The sequence below is a fragment of the Xenopus tropicalis genome, chromosome 3, assembly GCF_000004195.4.
Source record: "Xenopus tropicalis strain Nigerian chromosome 3, UCB_Xtro_10.0, whole genome shotgun sequence".
NCBI lineage: Eukaryota > Metazoa > Chordata > Amphibia > Anura > Pipidae > Xenopus > Xenopus tropicalis.
In genome coordinates, this window is record NC_030679.2 from 13,835,277 (window position 1) to 13,856,780 (window position 21,504).

The 21,504-nt window shown below is 42.8% G+C and overlaps 1 protein-coding gene across 4 annotated transcripts in view; it reads left to right on the forward strand.

Annotated features, from left to right (window-relative positions):
* ebf4 (EBF family member 4) overlaps positions 1–15,050 on the forward strand; it is a 289,880-nt gene extending 274,830 nt beyond the window's left edge. For 2 of the 4 annotated variants that reach the window (XM_002939608.3, XM_004912765.2), the window contains exons 12-16: positions 63–128; positions 1,183–1,360; positions 4,347–4,526; positions 4,775–4,969; positions 9,431–15,050. In XM_002939608.3, coding sequence (XP_002939654.2) covers positions 63–128; positions 1,183–1,360; positions 4,347–4,526; positions 4,775–4,969; positions 9,431–9,462 — 651 coding nt within the window. In that variant the 3' untranslated portion in view covers positions 9,463–15,050. Of the gene's footprint in view, positions 1–62; positions 129–1,182; positions 1,361–4,346; positions 4,527–4,774; positions 4,970–6,116; positions 6,186–9,430 lie in introns of all 4 variants that reach the window. The other 2 variants (XM_004912763.2, XM_004912764.3) reach the window with 2 other exon arrangements.
* The last annotated feature ends 6,454 nt before the right edge of the window (positions 15,051–21,504 follow it).

Here is a 21,504-nt window from a genome sequence, read left to right on the forward strand (position 1 = left end):
TTTAATTATTCAGTAAAACCCATGAACCTGCAGAATAAAACATTGTCTGTGTTTGCCCATAGGAGGTGATTCTAAAGCGTGCCGCAGACCTAGTGGAAGCCCTGTACGGAATGCCACACAACAATCAGGTACGGTCTATGCTTTTTCTGTACAAGCCCAGCATACAGCCAACAGGGCATTTGGCATCTTCTGTACTTAAAGAACAAGTAAAGTCATATTAATTAGCCAGATCTCGATTGGGCAGGTTTGATTTTCCCAGTGTATCGATCTGATGGCCCATATACCTGCCATTTTAATTAGATCAAATTTGCCCGATATCACCCATCTTAGTTGGGCATTATGGGAAAAGATCCGCTAGTTTGGCGACCTTGCCAAATACGTGGGCCTTAACATGTATGGCCACCTTTAGAGCTATTTCCCAGTTGTTCCTTGGAACTACTTCATGCGCAGTAGAACTAATTTAGACAAATATTTGTTCTTGCCATGTGCCTCTGAGTGGTCTAAGACCACTTTAAACAGATACAGGTTGGACCAACGGTACTGTGCATGTGTGGTGCAAGGGACCATTGGCAAATTGCTAAAAGATGGCTGCCCAACTACTTCCATAGAAGATACTCCAGGCCGGTGCGAAGAGGAGCACAGACTGGGGTTAAAGGTCAGACATTATGTTCATTAGACAGTGCCAGATTGTTTGTTAGCTGGCATCAATATCCCCCACACATAGGCATCCAGCCCAAGACAATTTCACAAAACCTATCCTTTTATGCACCATGGACAAATATAAAAACCTACAGTATGTATGTATGTATATTTTTATTTATAAAGCGCTACTTATGTACGCAGCGCTGTACAGTAGAATACATTAATACAAACAGGGGGTTAATAAGATAGTAATAGATAAATACAAAGTATAACAATAAATACAAATAAATACAAGATACAGTAACAGTTGCAATAAGTTAAGAGTCAGAGACACAAGAGGATGGAGGTCCCTGCCCCGTAGAGCTTACAATCTTACAGTATTTAGTACTATATACTATATTGCGGTAAGTGAGGTCCATGGTGTCAGGTTTGTCAGTATATTACATAAAATGCAATTGAGAGCATAGCATGAGAAGAATGACATTTTAGGGTACTGATATAAATAATCTAATGTGCCTCTGTTTATGACCTGTTACATAGGAAATAATACTGAAGCGAGCAGCGGATATTGCCGAAGCCTTGTATAGCGTCCCACGGAACCATAGCCAGCTTCCTGCCCTCACAAACTCTTCAGTGCACCCAGGCATGATGGGTGTCAATTCGTTCAGCGGACAGTTAGCGGTAAATGTATCGGAGCCATCACAAGTCACCAACCAGGGTAAGAGCAAACAAAAGTAGTTATTTCAGCTGTTTTACCATGGAGCTCCATGTCCTGTATAATATCACTTGCCCCTGGTCCTACTGCCTTTATATGGTCACAGAACCCCTCAGTGACTTCTAATATCCTTATCATTTACAGTAGGGGGTACATTATCCCTTATAATACATGAGTGATATTCAGAGTTCCCTGTATAACTCAGCCTGCAGCCTTGTGCCTTTATATGGGCACAGAACCCCTCAGTGACTTCTAATATCCTTATCATTTACAGTAGGGGGTACATTATCCCTTATAATACATGAGTGATACTCAGAGTTCCCTGTATAACTCAGCCTGCAGCCTTGTGCCTTTATATGGGCACAGAACCCCTCAGTGACTTCTAATATCCTTATAATTTACAGTAGGGGATCCATTATTCTCTATATAGATATATGCATGCCTTGACAATTTCTTTCTTATACTATATTAACTCCAAGATACTGACATGGCACAGGCCCAGCCCATTAGAATGTACATCTCTTAATGGTAGGGGTGCAACGCTGCTAGAGGAATCATTCAACCCACAACATTTGTAGAAGAAGTGTTTGAGAGCCAATCCCCAACACCATTTTGCCTTCCTATCCCGTGGTTACAGCCCCTTCCTCTGCTCCTTCTCACATTCTCCCTATAGACACCTCTGCTTGTGGGTTGCCGTGCCGGAGCCTGATGCCAGAGCTGTAAGCAATAAGTGCCCTATTAAAATATAAGTGTCTTAGTGATACTTCCATTTAGCTGTACGATCAATAAAGCTCTGCTTAATCAACAAAGCTAAGCAAATGCCAGCGTTACATTATAATAACAGAGCCAGCATCTGCCATAAAGCCGGCGGCAATAAGTGGAGCCGCGCAAGGTGGAGAATCTGTCATTATATACAGCCTTTTCTTATCTTTTTTCCCCCCAGTAAACCAATATGCTTTTATAGCAAGAAAAATAGCAGCGAATAAAATGCTCAAGATATACAGCTACCCTGATCAGCAGCTTCTGTGCCCAGAATTCCTGATGGCTTTCCTGGAGGCCACTTTAACATGAGTGCTTAAGCACGAAATCTGCCTTCCCAGCATATGGAGCAGATGTGGCAGAGATAACTTAGAAACAGAGGGGGCTATAGAGGGTGGGTTTTGGCTTCAGAAACCTACTACTGAGGCTCTCCCATTTGGCACCCCATGTGACATACAGGCCCCAGAAATGATACCACTAGCTTCAGTTGTAAAATAACCTTTGCCTTGCTTTATGGCTGAGATTCTAGCTGTATCTGTATACCAGGGCATTCTGTCACAGTGGCACAATCCTATCTGATCCCCAGACGTGTGAGGAGAGCTCCTGTGTAAGAAGGTGTTTCCAGTGGGCCCAGTAAAGGTCCAATGCAGTGGTTCTCAACCTTCCTAATGTCGCAACCATTTGATACAGTTCCTCATGTTGTGGTGACCCCCAACCATAAAATTATTGGAAATATGTGTGTTTTCCGATGGTCTTAGGCGACCCCTGTGAAAGGATCGTTTGACCTCCAAAGGGGTCCCGACCCACAGGTTGAGAATCGCTGGTCTAGTGGGTTTGAAGCCTCTGGTCTTGCAGGGATTCAATCCCTTTGGTCCTTTGGCTATACATGCCTTTATTTTTCCTGCTGTTTTTCATCAAAAGCAGAGGAGATGAGAAGGAAAGTTACCTCAGGTGGAGTAAAGAAGTGGCTGGGAGTTGGGAAGAGAGGGGTCATGTGTGGGTTTAAATGTGTCTCCAGAGGGCATCTGGCAGGGGACAAGGGCAAGTGTAATCTCTGCATGGCACTTGGTCACATACATCGTGAATGCCCAGATGTTTGTAAAGAACTCCCTTAATGTGGAATGTTAGTTTTTGTAGTCTGATGGGCAGGAGAAGAGGCAGGGTGATGGAGAACAGGAGGCAAGTGAAGTTCTGCCTTTAAAGGAGAAGGAAAGATAAAAACTAAGTAAGCTTTATCAGAAAGGTCTATGTAAATACAGCCATAAGCACTTACAGTAACGCTGCACTGAGTCCTCTATCAAAAGAAACACAGGATTTCTTGTCTTACCCATGTTATAAGGGTATCTGGCTTCCTCTCTCATAAAAATCCTTCATTCCTGGGGCCAGAGCCTGGGCAGTTCTCTCCTCTCTCCCCTTTCCTGCTCCCCCTCCAACAAGAATTTATAAAACTCACTTCCCCCATGGATAGATGGGGGAAATGGCTAGAGCTGCAGCAGGAAGCTACTTAAAATGGCAGCTGCAATCTTAAACAAACAGAGAACACTTCTAGGGCTGTTTACTCAGGTATGGTAATGCTTTTTCTATTGGTAGTAAAATGCCAACATGACTTTCCTTCTCCTTTAAGGAAAGGACTTGGAGAGAACATTGCTGGGAATCAGGGTCAGGTACAGACTGGTGATAAACAGGAGAGAGACTGGAGGACTGTTAGCTCTAAACCTGGGAGGAGTAAGGAGGGGAGAATGGTACTGGGGCAGGATCTGCACTCTCTCATAGATTTCTTCTCCCAGAGGGGAAGAGTTAGAGGGATTTCGCTGAGGAGGAACTGGAAAGAATGGGGAAGGTAGAAGAAAAGGAGGTTGTGAGTTCAACAGGAGAAAATAAAAAAGAAAGGCAAAATGCAGGAGTCATCTTCCCAGGGTAATTCTGAGGCTGCGCTGGAAGGGGAAATAACTGAGGAAAAAGGGAAGGAAGGGCAGGATAGAGGATGAAATGTTGGTTTTAATGGATAAAGAGTGTTTGTCATGTTTGGGGAGGTATCAGTAGGGGAGGAGGTGTTAGGGAAACAGGTAAAATCCCCAAGATGCCAGGGCAGCCAATGAGTATCTGCGCAATGAATATGTGCTGGGATTCTACATATCTGTATAAAGAAAAATATCACTGTAGTATTTTGAGCCCTTTGGGTTTTTTTGAGTAATAATATGGTGCAATGCATACATTCCTCTATCCACAGGTTTCTCTCGCAACACAAGCAGCGTATCCCCTCACAGTTATGCGCCAAGCACCACACCTCAACAGACCAACTATAGCTCAGTTACCACCAGCATGAACGGCTATGGGAATACAGCCATGTCCAACCTTGCCGGATCCCCCAGCTTCCTCAACGGCTCAGCTGCCAACTCCCCCTATGCCAGTAAGTGCACCGAACCAAAACGTCTCTGATCTATAACTATCTATGTATCTATGTATATGTATATGTATGTATGTATGTATGTATATGTATGTATATATATCTATGTATCTATCTATGTATCTATCTATCTATCTATCTAGAAATCATTTTCTACAGTATTTAGAGTTAGACAAGCTTGTTTGTAACCCCCAGTTTCTCACTATAGTTTTATAGTATATAATTTATATATATCATTTTATTTATTGCAGTAGTCCCATCAAGTCCAACCATGGCATCCTCCACCAGCCTTCCCTCCAACTGCAGCAGTTCCTCTGGCATTTTCTCCTTCTCTCCAGCCAATATGGTTTCAGCTGTCAAACAGAAGAGCGCCTTTGCCCCAGTGGTTAGACCACAGGCGTCCCCACCCCCAACCTGCAGCAGCTCCAGTGCCACCAGCCTGCAAGGTGAGAAGGTCCCTAGGTTCCCTTCTTGGTCCAACAGTGCAGACTCACTATAATAGAAAACTGATTTCTGATTCTTTTTGGTCATTCAGTCAAAAGACCCCTATGAAGTTGTTTAGTGCTGGTTTGATTTGTTAATTTTAGATTAGCTTGCGGTGTAAAGAATGTTTTGAAATCTGTGGGCACATGCTGCACTGTGAATGGAACAAGAAGGAGGTGCTTGAACTCCAGGCCAGCTGTGTTGATGATGTTGCTCCCCAACCCTTACAAAAAGAAAGTGTGATTGCTTTATGGCTAGACCTACTTAGGCCAGATCAAACTGTGCCCCAAATGCCAGTTTTATATGGGGATAGAATTATCTATGCTTGGGATCCTGAAGCAAGTGCTTAATATGTCTATCATATATCTATATGTTATATATATATATATCTATATATGATATATAGATATCATAGCTAATCATATAAATGCCAATCTTAAGACGGTTCTGTAAAGGGTATGCATGAAGCTTTTTTGTCTTCTCAGAAGCTTCTCTTGCATACAGTAGCTTTCCACCCTTACCTACAGCATGCTGGCTCAGCTGGTTTATTGTCCAGTAGAGATTGTGAAAAAGTTATAGGTTGGGAAACACTGATATTAAGTGCTACAGTCACCATCTTGCCCTACTGTCACCACCTTGATCTGCTATACCTGTTGCACTCTGCTCTTCCAACCTACAACTCCTGCTCTATAGGACCCCACTATGTGTGGCTTGCTAGGCTCATGGCCTAAAAGTGCAATGGTCACACTTCAAGGGGCCAGTAGAGGGCCAGTAAGTTTGTTCTTAATAGTGACCCTATTCCAGATCTTCTTCTTGCCTATAAATATCTTGAAAATGCTGACCTTGTGAACACTTATAGCAGTGGTCTCCAACCAGTGGCTCGTGAGCAACATAGATGTCTCATAGAAAACTATCTCCCCCCCACCCAATGAAGCAAAACCTTATGTGCAATTTTATGCATGTCATCCAGTGCTCTAAATTAGGTCGCATTTTAAAATTAATCAGAGCTGGGGGACATGCTATCCATTGTATCCCACCGGCACTGATGGGTGGCAATGAGATGCAAGTTGGATCAGGTGACTAATTTGCCCTTTTGTCTTCCCTTATCAGACCAGTCATTTGTCGACAGTGGCAAGTTCCTCAGTGCAGGCTCTCTGCAGGGCTTGGCCTTCTCCTGAAGTATGTGACCAATTCTTCCGACTTTATTCTGCTGTCGTGTTTCTGTGTTCTGTCCATGTCTATTGGCTTAGGAACGGACTTTCTATTGATATTAGCGGCAGCGTATTGCTTGCATGCAGACAACTTTGCATTACTTACTATGTTACTTTAGTGAGAATTGCTCATTTATAAATAGAAGATAAATACCTACCCTACAATACCCTACAATGTTGCAACTACCATATGGAGCTTTATTAGCACTTACTGTACATTATCACCAATCTTTAGGTTCATCAAGGCAAGGCGTAGACCAGTAGACCATTCCACTGGGTGGGAAGTGTTTAAAAAAAGTTATATGAATATAGCCACACAATAATCATAATTTTAAATGCATAAAATCAAAAGCTTAGCAATCATAGGACCAGTAGTATCTATAATACCAACCTAGGTTTCACTGGCTTCTGCTTCTCCTATTCCTGAATTCATGAGACACTTGCTGAGCCCAAAGAGTTCAGCAAATCTCTTTGGATCTTTTTCAAGCTTTATGAGATCCCTCCAATCTCCACCAACATTTAGCAAATCTCTGCCAATTACATCTTAGGTTCAAGAGATTAGAGTCAGTGCCATCTTGGGTTTACTAGATTTCGGTTCCTTCCAATGCCCAGTAGATCTCTTAATTAAGCTCAGTATTTATAAGGCAATCTCAGCAAAGGCTCAAGGTGGCCGTAGACTGGCTGATCTGGTAAGCTTTCCAGCTGATCGACAGGTGGGCCAAAGAGATAGAGAAGGGCCACACATGGTATGGTCGCCTTTCTATTGTACCAATTGCTTGTGCAAGGCCATACATAATTGTCATAGCAGGAAGTGAAGAGGAGCAGCTAGTGTGACAAAGATTTCCAGATAGAACTACAGTACGTGGGGCTGGGCCAATTACAGATCTACAGATACAAATCTACAGATACAAGCTAAATATTTAGACATAGACCAAGTCAAGGCTGCACTAGGTTTTCAACCACTATTTTTGGACAGAAAAGCATCAGAACATACTTCAAAAACAACTCCTTTACCTATGCCAGATAAGACTTAATTCTCAACCCCCATTGTTAACTAACATTTAGTTTGACCCCTACTTTGCTCATCACAAGGGTTAATATGCATGAAAACATGGTTGTGACCATCTCAATTCTATAGTTCTGGGATATTCAAGACAGAAAATAAGGATCCACCCTCCAATGTAATTTTATTGAGCCTTCCAGTTGTGAACCCCTTTTATAACTAAAGATTTCATAGCTGTGCCCACATCTGTAGAACAGAAAAATGAACAAAAGAGTAACCCTGCTTATGGGTAGGGTACATTTTTTTGTTAAGGTTATTGATGATGTTATGGACAAACCTAAAGCCTTTATGTTGTGATGAAAGTATTAAGAAAGACAAGTATTTGTATCGTCTGAGTATTCTTGTTTGCTACATCTGAAAATGTTGGTCCCAGTCTTGTCTTTGTGTTTGCATTATCAAGATCTTGTGTTCCATAAGCTCTGCATGACATCATTGATTACCTCACTGCAACATCATCATCTAAACTTATTAGAATGCAAATATGAGAGGGAGCTAGTAACTGAAACTAAAGCTGCACATGTTGGGTTTTGAGCACCACCATGGTAGTCAAGATTGTCTGCACCAGTTCCCATAAAAGATGCTGGCATCAACAAGCGCTCTTATACCACATATGCTAAAGGCCTAAGGACATACTTATGCCAAGGAGAAGGGTAGTATAAAGGATAGTTTGTCGGAATGAAGGATTTTTCTGAGATAGGAAGTCTGATACTGAAGAACATGTATACACAAAAGAAGACAAGAAAACTGTGACTTTGTTAGGGGTAGAATCATCCACAAAGCAACAATGATAAGTTCAGAGAAAAGGTGCAGAGAAAAGCATCCCTGTTGTAAATAAATGGTGATGTTGACCCTTATGTTGGTCAGCTGGGATTCTCTTTGGAGGATTTCTTTGCATTTTAATGCAGCTGCTGGCCCTGGAGATTTGGTTAAAAGTTTTATTGGGCAATATTGCTTTAAAATTACAACCCTGATGTTGCTGGACTACAGCTCCCAGCATGCCTCAACCTTCATTATATGTTACATTATTCTTGGGTTTGTAGTCCCGCAACAGCTGAGTAAAGTTTAGAGTGGTGCAGTGCAGCAGGGTTTAGTGCCCCTTTAAGATTAGGTGTAAATGTAATTGCTATTTTATGCTGTATCTGCCTGTCCATTTCCCTATTCCTGGCTTTGACTTTTGAAACAATGTCAGCTGTCCTCCAGCAAAGCATTGTCTGTTAAGGTGGCCATACATGGGCCGATTGTAGTTGCTGATATTAGTCCCTTAGATCGATTCGGTTGCTTATCGGCACGGTTAGGGGCGCAAACGACGGGCCTGCCCGACCGACATCTGGCCTGAAATTGGGCAGATATCGATCGGGCAGGTTAAAAAATTTAGTCGGATCGGGGACCTCATCGGCTCGTTGATGCGGCCCCAAACCAGCGTTCTAATTCGATCGTTTGGCCCACAGAGCCAAACATCTGAATTAGCCTGAATTCACCTGATATTGCCCACCCGTAGGTGGGGAGAAGATCCGCTCGCTTGGCGACCTCGCCAGGTGGGCGGATCTTAACATGTATGGCCGCCTTTACTTGGCTGTTTCTATTGCATTGTTATAAAAGTCAGAGCATAGAAATGGAGAGACAGATGCTGAATTTAATAGCAAATACATTTTCAACTAATATTGAAACCATTGAAAATATTTCATGTATACTGGTAAGCTGATTAGAACGCCTTTCCTTGCACTGGCCATTTTATTTTCGGATTGGCAATGCCTTTGAATCAAAATAAATCAACCAATACTTGCTGAACAATGTATTTTTCTTTTATACCTGGGAGTGCCACCATGTCATGCATTATCTTTCTGCAGTGCTTTGAGAATATAATGTTCTGTCTATGGGCCATTGCCAGCTGGAGCACTAAGAGTTAAGCAAAGAACTTGTTTCCCAGGAAGTATTGTAGGCATAGATAATAAATGACTCTTCTGCTTTGCACAACAATGTTGGATCATATGATTTGCACATCAGGCATTTTTGTGGGTACTTAAACCTATTTTTGTTCTCAACTACTTTCATGCAACAAACCATTAATAACATCAGACGCGTTGGTTTCACATAAAAAAGCCATGTGAAAAATGTCCTTGTCTCACGTGTCCCTTTCTGTTTCTCCCCAGCTATCTCTGGAATGATTGCACCTCCCATGTGAAAAATCAACCATGCATCTCACCTGGGGGTCTATTACTGGAGGAACATGCCTCTTACCTTTGGGAAGATCTCTTTTTCTCTCTCTTTCTCTCTGCCCTAGAGCAACTTTTACTCAGGCCTCAGGAACCAAGAACTGCTGATTTAGACAGTAGCAATTGATTAGCAAAATACAAAATAAACAAAAAAAAAAAAAGAAAGAAAAATGCGTTAAAAGGTAACATTTGGGCTACTAACTTGTGACAGAATATTCTTCTGGTTATTGGACAAGATCACTTGCAAGTGAGGAGATAGTTTGAACATTTCCATAACAATGATTCACTCAGCCAGGAACTTGGATGAAGAATTCAGCATCCTGGCCACACACACAAGTGGCACCATGTCCGGTCACAGGATGGCTCATTGTTGATATGGCAAGTTCCCTCAGTAGAATGGGATGCCAAGCAGAAGCCAACTCTAGCCTTGTGAGAACAAACCAACTTTTTTTTTTTTTTTTGCAATGTGTTTTGTAATATTACTTTGAAGTGATCAAAAATTTTCTAAGATGCTGATGACTGAGATGGAGGATCTGCGATGGGTTTGGGACCAGGTATCCTACACCATGGCAGGACATGACTTCCTCCTGCTTATCTGTATGCAAAGGTTATGTGCCATAATCAAACCTTTGCCTCTGGAACTAAAGTCTAAATCACCTTTCTGTACATGTTTTTTCCTTGCATATCCATAGTTTCCCTTTTTCCTCACATTTTCTACAGGGGCGTTACCACAACCGGGGGTAACAAATTCCAGAGCCAAAGTCAACACCATAAGTCACTGCGCTTTTTCTCTCCTTATTCTCTTGCTTGACCTATCGCTTCTTCCCAGCTCCTCTCTTTGCACCACTACTTTAGCATTCCATCCTTCTTCCTGTTCCCTGCAACTCACTGTAAGTGCAATTGGCTTAAACAACATTAGCTGGTTATTTTTTTTTGTTTGGTTTTGAATTTAAGATAATGACAAAGGTAGTCACAGCTATTTGGCTTTGGGAATGAAAAAAAGCACAACATTTGATAATGGAAGACTGTACGCCTAGTAATATTGAGGAAACAACTTTTTCTTTGCTCAAGGGTCATTTTGGCTGGTGGCTTTTTGCCCAAGGGTGTATTCTTGGCTACAGAATGACTTGGAAAGGAAAACTACTAATTTCTTTGCTTCCCAAAGCTACTCCTGATTGAAAGAAGATATTCTCTCTATTTATTTCCCATCCTAAAGCTACTCCTGATTGGAGGGAGGTAACTCTAGCTTACACAGTTTTGATTTTCAGATGAATTCATTAGGGTTCTTTCAGGGCTTAAATGGGCCAAAAAATACATTATTTTCAAAATCTACACCACAAATAGTGACTCAATTTCTTTTCTATTTTTTAATAATACAGTTTTTCTAAAAAATGATTTTGTTTCTACTGATCATGCTCCCCAATCTGAAGTCTGTTACAATGTAACTCTTGCAATTGAGGTGCTGCTGAGACTTCATGGATACTCTCTGTCTCCATGGAGTCTCCTTTTGGATCTGTATCTTTATTCCAGCCAAAATTACTATGACTATTTCACTATGTCATATGTTCACATGGTGTTAACATTACTCCAAGTCACACAACAAAATGTATGTAGCCTGTATCCTCCCCATGGATCCACCATGCCTATTCCTACAACCAGGGTCACAGGATGGTGGAAATCCCTTGTGTGAAGTTGGGTGGGGAAATCACAAATCCTTACTGGGCTCATCTGGCACCCTGGGTCCCCATCAGCCTCCTTGGGGTCTCTTGCCCTGCAGTTAAAGCACTAGAACAGAAAATAAAAACAGCCCATGGCACAAAGGTCGTACAGACCCCTCCAGCAAAAAAAAGACTAATGGACATTCTATTTTCCACACCCAAATCTGTTATCACCTTCGCTGTCGTACTCTCTCTCTCTCTCTCTCTAGTTATAAATAATGTAGAATATTTTGTGACTTTTTTTTTGCCAAAGTTGTTTTATTTATACAGAAAAAAACCCCTTCCAACTTGTGTTTCTGCCAGTAGTAAGCAAGTGTAGAGCCGTGACACTGCCTTCCGCGTCACAGCGAGCAAACAAACAAAGGGACAGAATGCCGACGTTCTCGTTTTTAATAAGGGATTTTGTAAAATATCCATATAAATAATGTATTTATTTCTGGAATTTGTACAGCCCTTGACCAATTTATTTTATTGTGTACGTTACAATGTGAAAAGTGCCGAGTTTGTTCTAATTTTCCTGTTGTTAATGTCATGCTTGATGAACAAAAAAAGCTTCTTTTTCTTTCTTTTTTTTCTATTTTAATTTGTCCTTTTTCACACAACATTGAAACAAATTTCCATTTCTTTTTTTATGCCACCTGAAATGACTTTTGTCTTTTTATTCCATTACTTGAAACACTTTTTGGTTATGTTTTTTTTGTCTTCCACTTGGTGCATTCACTTTTGACCATGAATCTCAACCTCTGCCCCAAAGAGACCTGTAACCCTCTGAATTGAATTTTAGATGGTGTGGTTTGCAGATATTACCAGCCAAAAACACACACACATAAAGGTCCCATCATCCTTTAACCCTTGGTAATATCTTGTAGATCCTGGTAATATCTTGTATATATAGGTACTTATAATGTACCTATGCTCTATTCTGAGCCGGAGCCAGTCTTTCTGGTCTACCCTCTTCGGAGTGGCCATTGTTTGAGTTCTGGATTCTCTGCACCCCCATTAATAAGTTGTTCTAGCCCAGTTTTGCTGCCCACCAAGCTAATGGATTAATATAGAGCGTTGGGCTAAATAATTTCCTGTGGTTAAGACCAGAGCTGTGACTTTTCCTTTTTTCCAATCTTGTGCAGCGTAATGAGGGACCCAGATCTAAAAAATACAGCATTGTTTCAATATATTTCCATATTTCATCCAATCGACAGTGAAATTAATTGAGCAATTCTGTGTTATATTGATCAACGCTGCAGAATAGCTGTGAATTCAACAAAGAAACAAAGAGAATTTATAAAGCAGGGACCAATTCTTTTTTTAATTAGTGCAAAAAGTCATACAATGAACAGGAAGTGAACTCTTACCAGCAAGCAAGAAGATACAGGAAGTGATCTCTTCGCAGCAAGCAGAGAAACAGGAAGCGATCTCCTCTTGCAGGCAGGAAGAAAGAAAGTGAATCCCGGCAGTGAGCAGACAAAGAAAAAAACAGAATACAATACTCTTTCTCTGCCCTTGATTTAAACCAATGGTATGCGATGTATGGGTTCCAACTTCTGCCCCATAAACAAGCAAATAAAAGACTTTTATAAACAATACACGCACCAAAAATTTGTATGGTTGGTACGTGTGTGCAGGCTGGACGAGCCTGACAAGTATCTATTTTCCATAGATATTGGTTTGTGATCGGATGTTTAAAAATGTCATAAGCCAATGTGCCATGTTAACCAGTATATAGTGCATTGTTGGCCCCAAAGAATGGAACAATAGAAAGGCGGCCTCAATGGGTATGGCAACTTGAAGAGTATGTGCCAGAGTATGGCTGCTTTTAGCTACAGTAAATATTTGTCTTGGGGCCAAATAAGAATGCCATTAGTAAAACTGATGATTCCAATTTAACCTGATATCATAAATACTGTGTCTTTTCTATACAGATATCTCCATGAAATTGAAAACTGTGGCCATATGATAGGTCTGTTTATAGACATGCATTCCAGGGCTACCAAACATAGAGGCCACAGAGGGAGCCGGTTGATAATACAGTGGACAAAACAAGTCTTCCATCTCCAAGACTAAATTGTGCAGGGTCATGCCCAAAGAAACTTCATATTGTTTTTTTCAGTTCATAGTAGGCACCAAGGCCCTTCTGTCTATAGTGAAACAAAAGTGAATGCACCAAACTTAGGGTACTTTTACCAGATGGCTCACAAGGGCTGAATGGGGTGGGTCATTGCCACAAATGCATGTTTCATAGAATGTGGATGAGGGTATTTTTATAGACCAGTGAACATACTTTCGTTTTCCGTTCCCCTCAAACTTTGCCGACTCCTTCCCTCCAATAGAAACCAGCAGATTGAATGCCTTAACAATGCAAGTCATTCTCACCCACGCGTATGTGACCCTCTGCCTCTTGCCGCATCCAGACGAGAAAAGCAGAAAAGCACAAGAGAATGATGTGTTCATATTTAAATGTCGAGGTACCCCCCCCACACACGGTTTTTTGTTACAAACCCAATGTCTCAGGCATGAATAGGGTGAATTTTTCTCTGCGTGTAATTTGTGTTAATGGAGGAAAACTGGAAATGTGACACTTCATTGGTATGAATCAAAATGGCAGCACCTTGTGGTTATAAGGAAGGGCGGAGAGAGCCGCAGTTGGAGACGGGGTTCCCTTGGCTAGAAAATGCCTTGATAAAAATACAAGCTGAGATACCCTGGGATACTCTAACTTTAGCAGTGAATCATGTTCCACCTTCCCAAAGGTGGTTTTGTGGCCATTTAATTTCCAGAATCCTCTAGGAATCAATAGAATTCATGGCAGGCAGAAAGAACGGCACCTGGTTGCACCTGTATAGCTGCCACGAGGTACGGGGTGCAGCCAGACCCCCAAAGCAAGTCCTATTGTGCCACTTAGTGCGCTGGCACTTGTGCCTGGGATCTTAATAACTGGCCTCTCTTTTGTCTCCGATCAAAATGGCATTTGCAAAGGGTTATGAAACAATTGCCAAGGGCCAAAGAACAACAAAAAAAAGACTCCAGTTGTACATTTTATAGGTCATAAGATTTCTACCTTCTTACTTTACTTGGAAATAGTCTTGGGGCCAGAGTTCAAATGTAGGAAAGGAAGTTTCACCATCAGCATAGAAAATGGGTTCTTTACTGTAAGGGCAGCCAAGATTCTGGAGATTATCAGTAGAGTACAATAAGGAACAACCTTAAGCACATTGTAAACCTAAGAATTAATCAATGAATAATTTGTGCTTTTTGCCAAGGGTATTTTCTGGCTAACAGTGTAACTGCCCCCTAGCAACAATACTTCTCTGTTCTTGCCTTAACATCAGCCCTGGACACTTCATTATGTTTTGTCTTCCTCATCCACAGTCCTTTGTGTTGTTTATTCTCTGCCGGCTTTGAGGTCAGGCCACTGAAATCTACAAGGAAAGTACTTAAGCTCAGGAGAAGGTTTATCCTAAACCCTGCCTACGAGGAACCTTGCTCCACCCAATACTCACGCCTCTCTGTCTCTTACCATATCCTGTGGTTCCAAAGACATTCCAGTGCACGGGAGCAGTGTTTATGGGACTGCCCAAAATACATTAAAGGGACTCATTGTTGATGTCAAAAATCCTGTGTGGCTGAGTTCAGGGTCCTCTTTCCTCATGCGTCCTAAAAGCAACAAGCTGAGACCTTTGCATTTTATTGTATGTATGAATTTCACCTTTTAAATAGGAGCACTGTACAGTTCTAATGAACTCATAGAGACTCTTCTAATTTTTTTGCTAAAGATTCAACCTGTAAAAGAAAAAACCTTTTGGACTTCCACAATATTTAATTAAAGTTCCTTCCTGTCTGTGTCTCTTGCCTCTCTCTCTCCAGATTCCATTCCTCTTTTTCATATAGGGCTGTTCCTGCTGTTGTTGTTCCTGCTGAATTGTGCTTAGTACAGGGGAATCCCTATGTTGCCATAGTTTTATGGTATCTCTCTGTACAGGCTATGAGCAAACTTAGGGGGCTGTTCCTGCTGAATTGTGCTTAGTACAGGGGAATCCCTATGCTGCCATAGTTTTATGGAATCTCTCTGTACAGGCTATGAGCAAACTTAGGGGGCTGTTCCTGCTGAATTGTGCTTAGTACAGGGGAATCCCTATGCTGCTATAGCTTTATGGTATCGCTCTGTACAGGCTAAGAGCAAACTTAGGGGGCTGTTCCTGCTGAATTGTGCTTAGTACAGGGGAATCCCAATGCTGCCATAGTTTTATGGTATCTCTCTGTACAGGCTATGAGCAAACTTAGGGGGCTGTTCCTGCTGAATTGTGCTTAGTACAGGGGAATCCCTATGTGCCATAGTTTTATGGTACCTCTCTGTACAGGCTAAGAGCAAACTTAGGGGGCTGTTCCTGCTGAATTGTGCTTAGTACAGGGGAATCCCTATGTGCCATAGTTTTATGGTACCTCTCTGTACAGGCTAAGAGCAAACTTAGGGGGCTGTTCCTGCTGAATTGTGCTTAGTACAGGGGAATCCCTATGCTGCCATAGTTTTATGGTATCTCTCTGTACAGGCTATGAGCAAACTTAGGGGGCTGTTCCTGCTGAATTGTGCTTAGTACAGGGGAATCCCTATGCTGCCATAGTTTTATGGTATCTCTCTGTACAGGCTATGAGCAAACTTAGGGGGCTGTTCCTGCTGAATTGTGCTTACTACAGGGGAATCCCTATGTGCCATAGTTTTATGGTATCTCTCTGTACAGGCTATGAGCAAACTTAGGTGATTGTTCCTGCTGAATAGGTGACCATTGGGCTTATTGGGGTCCCTTAGCGGGCTAGCCCTGCCAGCTTATTTGTAAGGGGGTCACCTGATTCCTATTTATAATGTTGGTCCTGCTCATAGGCCCCACAAAGTCCCCCACCAGTGCAGAGGAGGGTCCAGAAAACGTGGGTGGCTCAGAACAGGGATTGTGGGTTCTTACCAGATCCACTATATCTGGGGGCTCCCAGGGTCTGGTCCCTGCTAGTTACACCACTGCTACAGGCTATTTAGACACTGAGGGGCCTGTCACTGCACATTTGTTCCTTTCTGACACCAATTTGTTTTACTTTTTGTGCTCATGTGGCCTCTGTTTAACTACCAATATCAAAGATCCATAAACACATACTTGCCCAGTATAAGGGGCCAACTAAGCCAACATCAATTAACCTTTACTTAAGGGGTTTGTGTATATTTAAGGCATGGTTGGCTTATCTTCCTATGGGAGAGAATATGAAAATGTTAATACTTGCAGACTGTGCCTCGGTATCCCTCCTCCTGGTCTCTTGGTGACAAAAATATAGTTCTCTGTTACTCTGACCTGTTCACCAGTTCTGTGTATCCCCACACCCCATGTGCCCATGCCTGAGGGAACCAAAGCAGAAAGAACTCCCTGAATCTGAAACAACATAATATAATTACGTACCTCCAGCTCCTGCAGTCTAGGGGTCCCTAACACAGTGTCGGACTGGGACCCAGGGGCCCATCAGAAAACCTTAGATCCGAGGCCCACTCTCCATTTTTCCTCCTTTTCTCAGGACAGTATGGCAACTTCTTTAAGTGAATTGATCACATATTCCCTTGAATTTTACAAAATGTAAAATGCTTGAACCCCCTCCCTTCCACCAAGATTTATATGAGTTTAATTCTCTTTTGCTGTTTTTACTAGAGCCATAACAGTCCCCCACTGCTGGGAAAAATATGATAATGGGGAAATGAGCGGCATAAAAGCATATTATTGTTTTAGCTTTAATGTGATATAATTGTGCTGTTCCTATAATTATCCTGCAATAACACAGTGTGTAATATTATTAGTAGAGTAAAAGAGCATTAGGTTATGGCTTTGTACAGTGGGAATATATGTTTATATATGTGTGTATAGATATGTGGGGAATTGACACACTGTCTCCTCTAGAACAACAGATACAGCTGATATATTGCTATGCACCATACAAAGAGCAGCACAGAGCTGGCGTCAGAGAATAGTGATCCAGGGTGATGGGGCGATCCTGAGCGTCTGGGGGGGACATCTTAGACTTATAGAGGAAGTGGGCCCCTCATCTTCTTCTAGTTATGCCAATATAATCAAGGTTACAGATATATAGAAACATTGGGGTAACAGTCACCCCGCTATAGTTCCAGGGGTACCCAGGGCACAAATAAGCACTCACCCCAAATCCCCCCCTAACTGGCCTTCAGGCTGGGCCCCCTTAGCCCATAACAAGGTTACAGATACATAGATACATTGGGGGTAACAGTCACCCTGCTATAGTTCCAGGGGTACCCAGGGCACAAATAAGCACTCACCCCAAATCCCCCCCTAACTGGCCTTCAGGCTGGGCCCCCTTAGCCCATAACAAGGTTACAGATATATAGAAACATTGGGGGTAACAGTCACCCTGCTATAGTTCCAGGGGTACCCAGGGCACAAATAAGCACTCACCCCAAATCCCCCCCTAACTGGCCTTCAGGCTGGGCCCCCTTAGCCCATAACAAGGTTACAGATATATAGAAACATTGGGGTAACAGTCACCCCGCTATAGTTCCAGGGGTACCCAGGGCACAAATAAGCACTCACCCCAAATCCCCCCCTAACTGGCCTTCAGGCTGGGCCCCCTTAGCCCATAACAAGGTTACAGATATATAGAAATATTGGGGTAACAGTCACCCCGCTATAGTTCCAGGGGTACCCAGGGCACAAATAAGCACTCACCCCAAATCCCCCCTAACTGGCCTTCAGGCTGGGCCCCCTTAGCCCATAACAAGGTTACAGATATATAGAAATATTGGGGTAACAGTCACCCTGCTATAGTTCCAGGGGTACCCAGGGCACAAACAAATTACTTTGATGTGGGTGCTGGGTGGCGCTGTGCAAAACCAGGGTGCTGGTTAATATATACATGGAATCCGATGCCCAGCTCAGTGCAAATCAGCCCCCCCTCTCCCTAGTATCCGAGACAGCAGGAGATTAAAGGATGACTCCTTTGACAGCAGCAAACTCTCCTTATTTCTAAATGATAACTTAAATATTCACGGGTCTTCGGGGGCAGAGCTGGGAGAGCATAAATCTGCTGCCGGGGAATAAAGGCTCCAGCAACTTCACATAGCAACTCCTCAAAGCCCTTTAAATCCACTTGTTTGGCTGACTTTCTCCTCCTGGGGTTTTTTTGCATCTGTGAGGCCTCTGGAGATAAAAGAAAATCCGTATATTTGATATAACAGCATCAGAAGTTAACAAGGGGGCGGCTGGGGTTCTGCTTTTAACTCCTGGAGCTTTCCGGAATTTGCTGAAATAAGTGGCTTTTCTGACTGTTGGGAAATCTGACTAAAGGTGCCCATACACGGCCATACATTCAGCTGCTTGGCCCTAGGGCCAAATGGTCGAATTAGTCTGATATTGAAAGAAGATCTGCTCGCTTGGCAACCTCGCCACCTTAAGACTTGGCATAGATTGACCAATTTGCTTTAAGAGACCCCCTGGGGAAAAAAAGCCCCTAGAGAACATAGCAGTACTTCCTACGGAAATTGGAAAGTTTGCAGAGGGCAATAGAAGTAAGCAGGACCGCCATAACAAACCACGGGGTTCCAAATTCAGGCCCAAGCTGGTGATCTGTGGGTTCTGGCAAATGAGGCAGCTATAGGGGCTGCTGTAAGCTGCCACAGATACTATCTGCTGGGCCTGTGGGCTGTTTAGGTCTCTATGTACTTTACATGCCACTAGTTTTGTATCCCAATCTGGGCCACCGTATTACTAGGTCCCTCCCCCAAGGGGACCTGGGTTATTAGCTTACTGACTGCCTAGGCCACCTGGGATGTACACTAGGGCCGGAATGAAAAAAAGTGGCCAATTGCACACCATGGCAGGCAGTAAGGACATAAGAAGAACCATCTTGTAATACATAGCCCAAATGGGCCAATAAAAATCTGCTAGCTTTAACCCTTTGGACAAAGAACACAGCTTATTGGCCTTCCAGGTGGCCTGCACAGCCATTATCTGGACAAAAACTGACCAGATATCTATCAGGCACTATAAGAAATTCCATTAGATAAGGATAACCACTGTGCATTAATTCAGTCCTTCCCCAAATCAGGCCAGTGCCTCCACTACAATCCGATCAATGAGCTGGGGACCAAATGATTGGATCAGGCCAATCTGGCCAACCATTAGGGCAGCTAAACTGGGCAAAGATCAGCTCATTTGGTGAACACACAATTGCATCGTGCCAGGTATGTGAATGTAGTGTCGGACTTGCCCACCAGGATACCAGGAAAACTCCCGATGGGCCCAGGTGTCAGTGGGCCCTCCTGCTCCTGACCGTTTGGCCTGTTTCATGCTCATTCCCTATTTCTGAATGGGAATAAGAGGAGAAATAGACGGGAAAAATAGATGCTAGCATGTAAATAAAAGAGACTAGGAGAATAAAGAGGTTGGGGAGGAATGGAGGAAAAATAGTTTGGAAAGGGGCCCTAGGGTCTAAGGTTTTCTGGTGGGCCCCTGGGTTCCCGGTCCGACACTGTGTCATTGTGGTCAGCACTTGAATCGGAGAGGAAGAGGGCCAAGGCAGCCATGTCTAGAGCAGCACTGCCCTAAGCATTCCTCCCCTTGCCCTCTCCCTCTCCAATATATATTTATATCCCTTTAGAATTAGCCATAGCCAGCCCTAGATTTACATCCACCATACATTGCTGGATCCCCATTTACAATTCCCTTCCCATATAATAGCCCAGGGGTGTCCAACTTGCCCTAACATCTCCATCACTGATGCCAGTACTGAAAAAAATCTAACGGCTGTCGGTTTTAGCAACTTCATTCCTCAAGAGGAACCCATCTATCATTTGCAGCCTGGGGTCCAGCACAACCCATTTAAATGCATGCTGTTAGATACAGGAGTGGCTGATGGTAGATTTCCTTGCTTATGAATTGGGTATATTTTCCCTTTAAAGCCTGCTGTATCCATTAATCATTCATTTTGTTACAGCGGCCAACAGGGAAGTTCATTTGGGCTGCAGTGCAGTTAGTAGGGTGGCACCATAGTCACCCAGTCCCCTGATGGCTCGGTGCTGCCCCTCAGCGTCTCTATCTTTGCTTCATCTGCTCTGACATTTCCTCGGCCCGGCTAAGGGCAAAGGTGTCGGTAGGTATCGCAGGATCAAATGCAAGCGTGTCTGCGCTACACGGAAAGAATGATAATTGCAGCGAGAAAGTCAGATAATTACTTATTTAATCAGTTTTAAATAGGACATTTAATGAGGCCAATTTGTTTTAAAAGGGCAGGCTGAGTTCAAGTTAAGGAGCGTGTCAGTTAAAATAATGAGAGGGCGTTGCTTCTAATGTGCGAAGGTTCCCCGGCTCATTTCTGGTTCATGGTAAGATTTCCTGCCGCACCTTCTAGATCGTTGGGTATCTGTGTGTGTAAGTGTGCATCTGTGTGTCGTGGGGTGATAAAGGTCAGTTTGTTGCTTATAAAACACTGTTTTGCTGTCACATTTACTATCTTCCCTGTAATTAGCTTTGTTAGCTTAACCAGAGACAATGAGCTCTGTATAAACAACCCTCCCCACACCTTTCAGCCCTTTGTTGTGACTGTTTTGGCTTGCAGATAAATCATTATGGGGGTGCATCTGTGCAATGGTTATCTGATTAACCACCTCATATTAACCAGGAGGTAGTAAGCAGGTGCAATTCCCCCCTTTACCCTGTCTAGCTTAAGGAACAAAAACTATAGATTTACAATGAACTTCTGTTGACCAAGGGGGTGTACTTCCCCTTGACATGGGATGTTATATGCAGCTGCCATGCACTTGGCAAAGGTGCAACTAGAAGTTGGCAGGCCCACAGCAAAATTATTTTAGAGCTTCCCTAAATTTTAGGAATGTTATTATTACTATTATTAACATTTATTTATAAAGCGCCAATATATTCCGCAGTGTAACAGGGTTACAGCAACAATTCCTCTCTACAACACCAAAAGCCAACTGGTCCAGTTTGTATCCCATCATGTACGTGTGTAAATGTACAACCAGTTCTTTATAGTAATACTGTATGTGCCTAACTTACCCAAGGGCTTGATCTCTCATCCCGGACTCTCTGTCTTCCGTTCTCTTCTTTCTCTTTTTTTGATCTGTGATTTAGGAAATCTGTAAAAATAAAAAAGTTGCAAAAAATTATACAAAAATATATATATATTTTTTAAAGTCCTACAAGTACTACTATAAGGTGTATGAGAATAGGGGTGCTCCCACGCAGTACCCCCCCCCCCTCGCATTCACTGCCTGCTCTATGC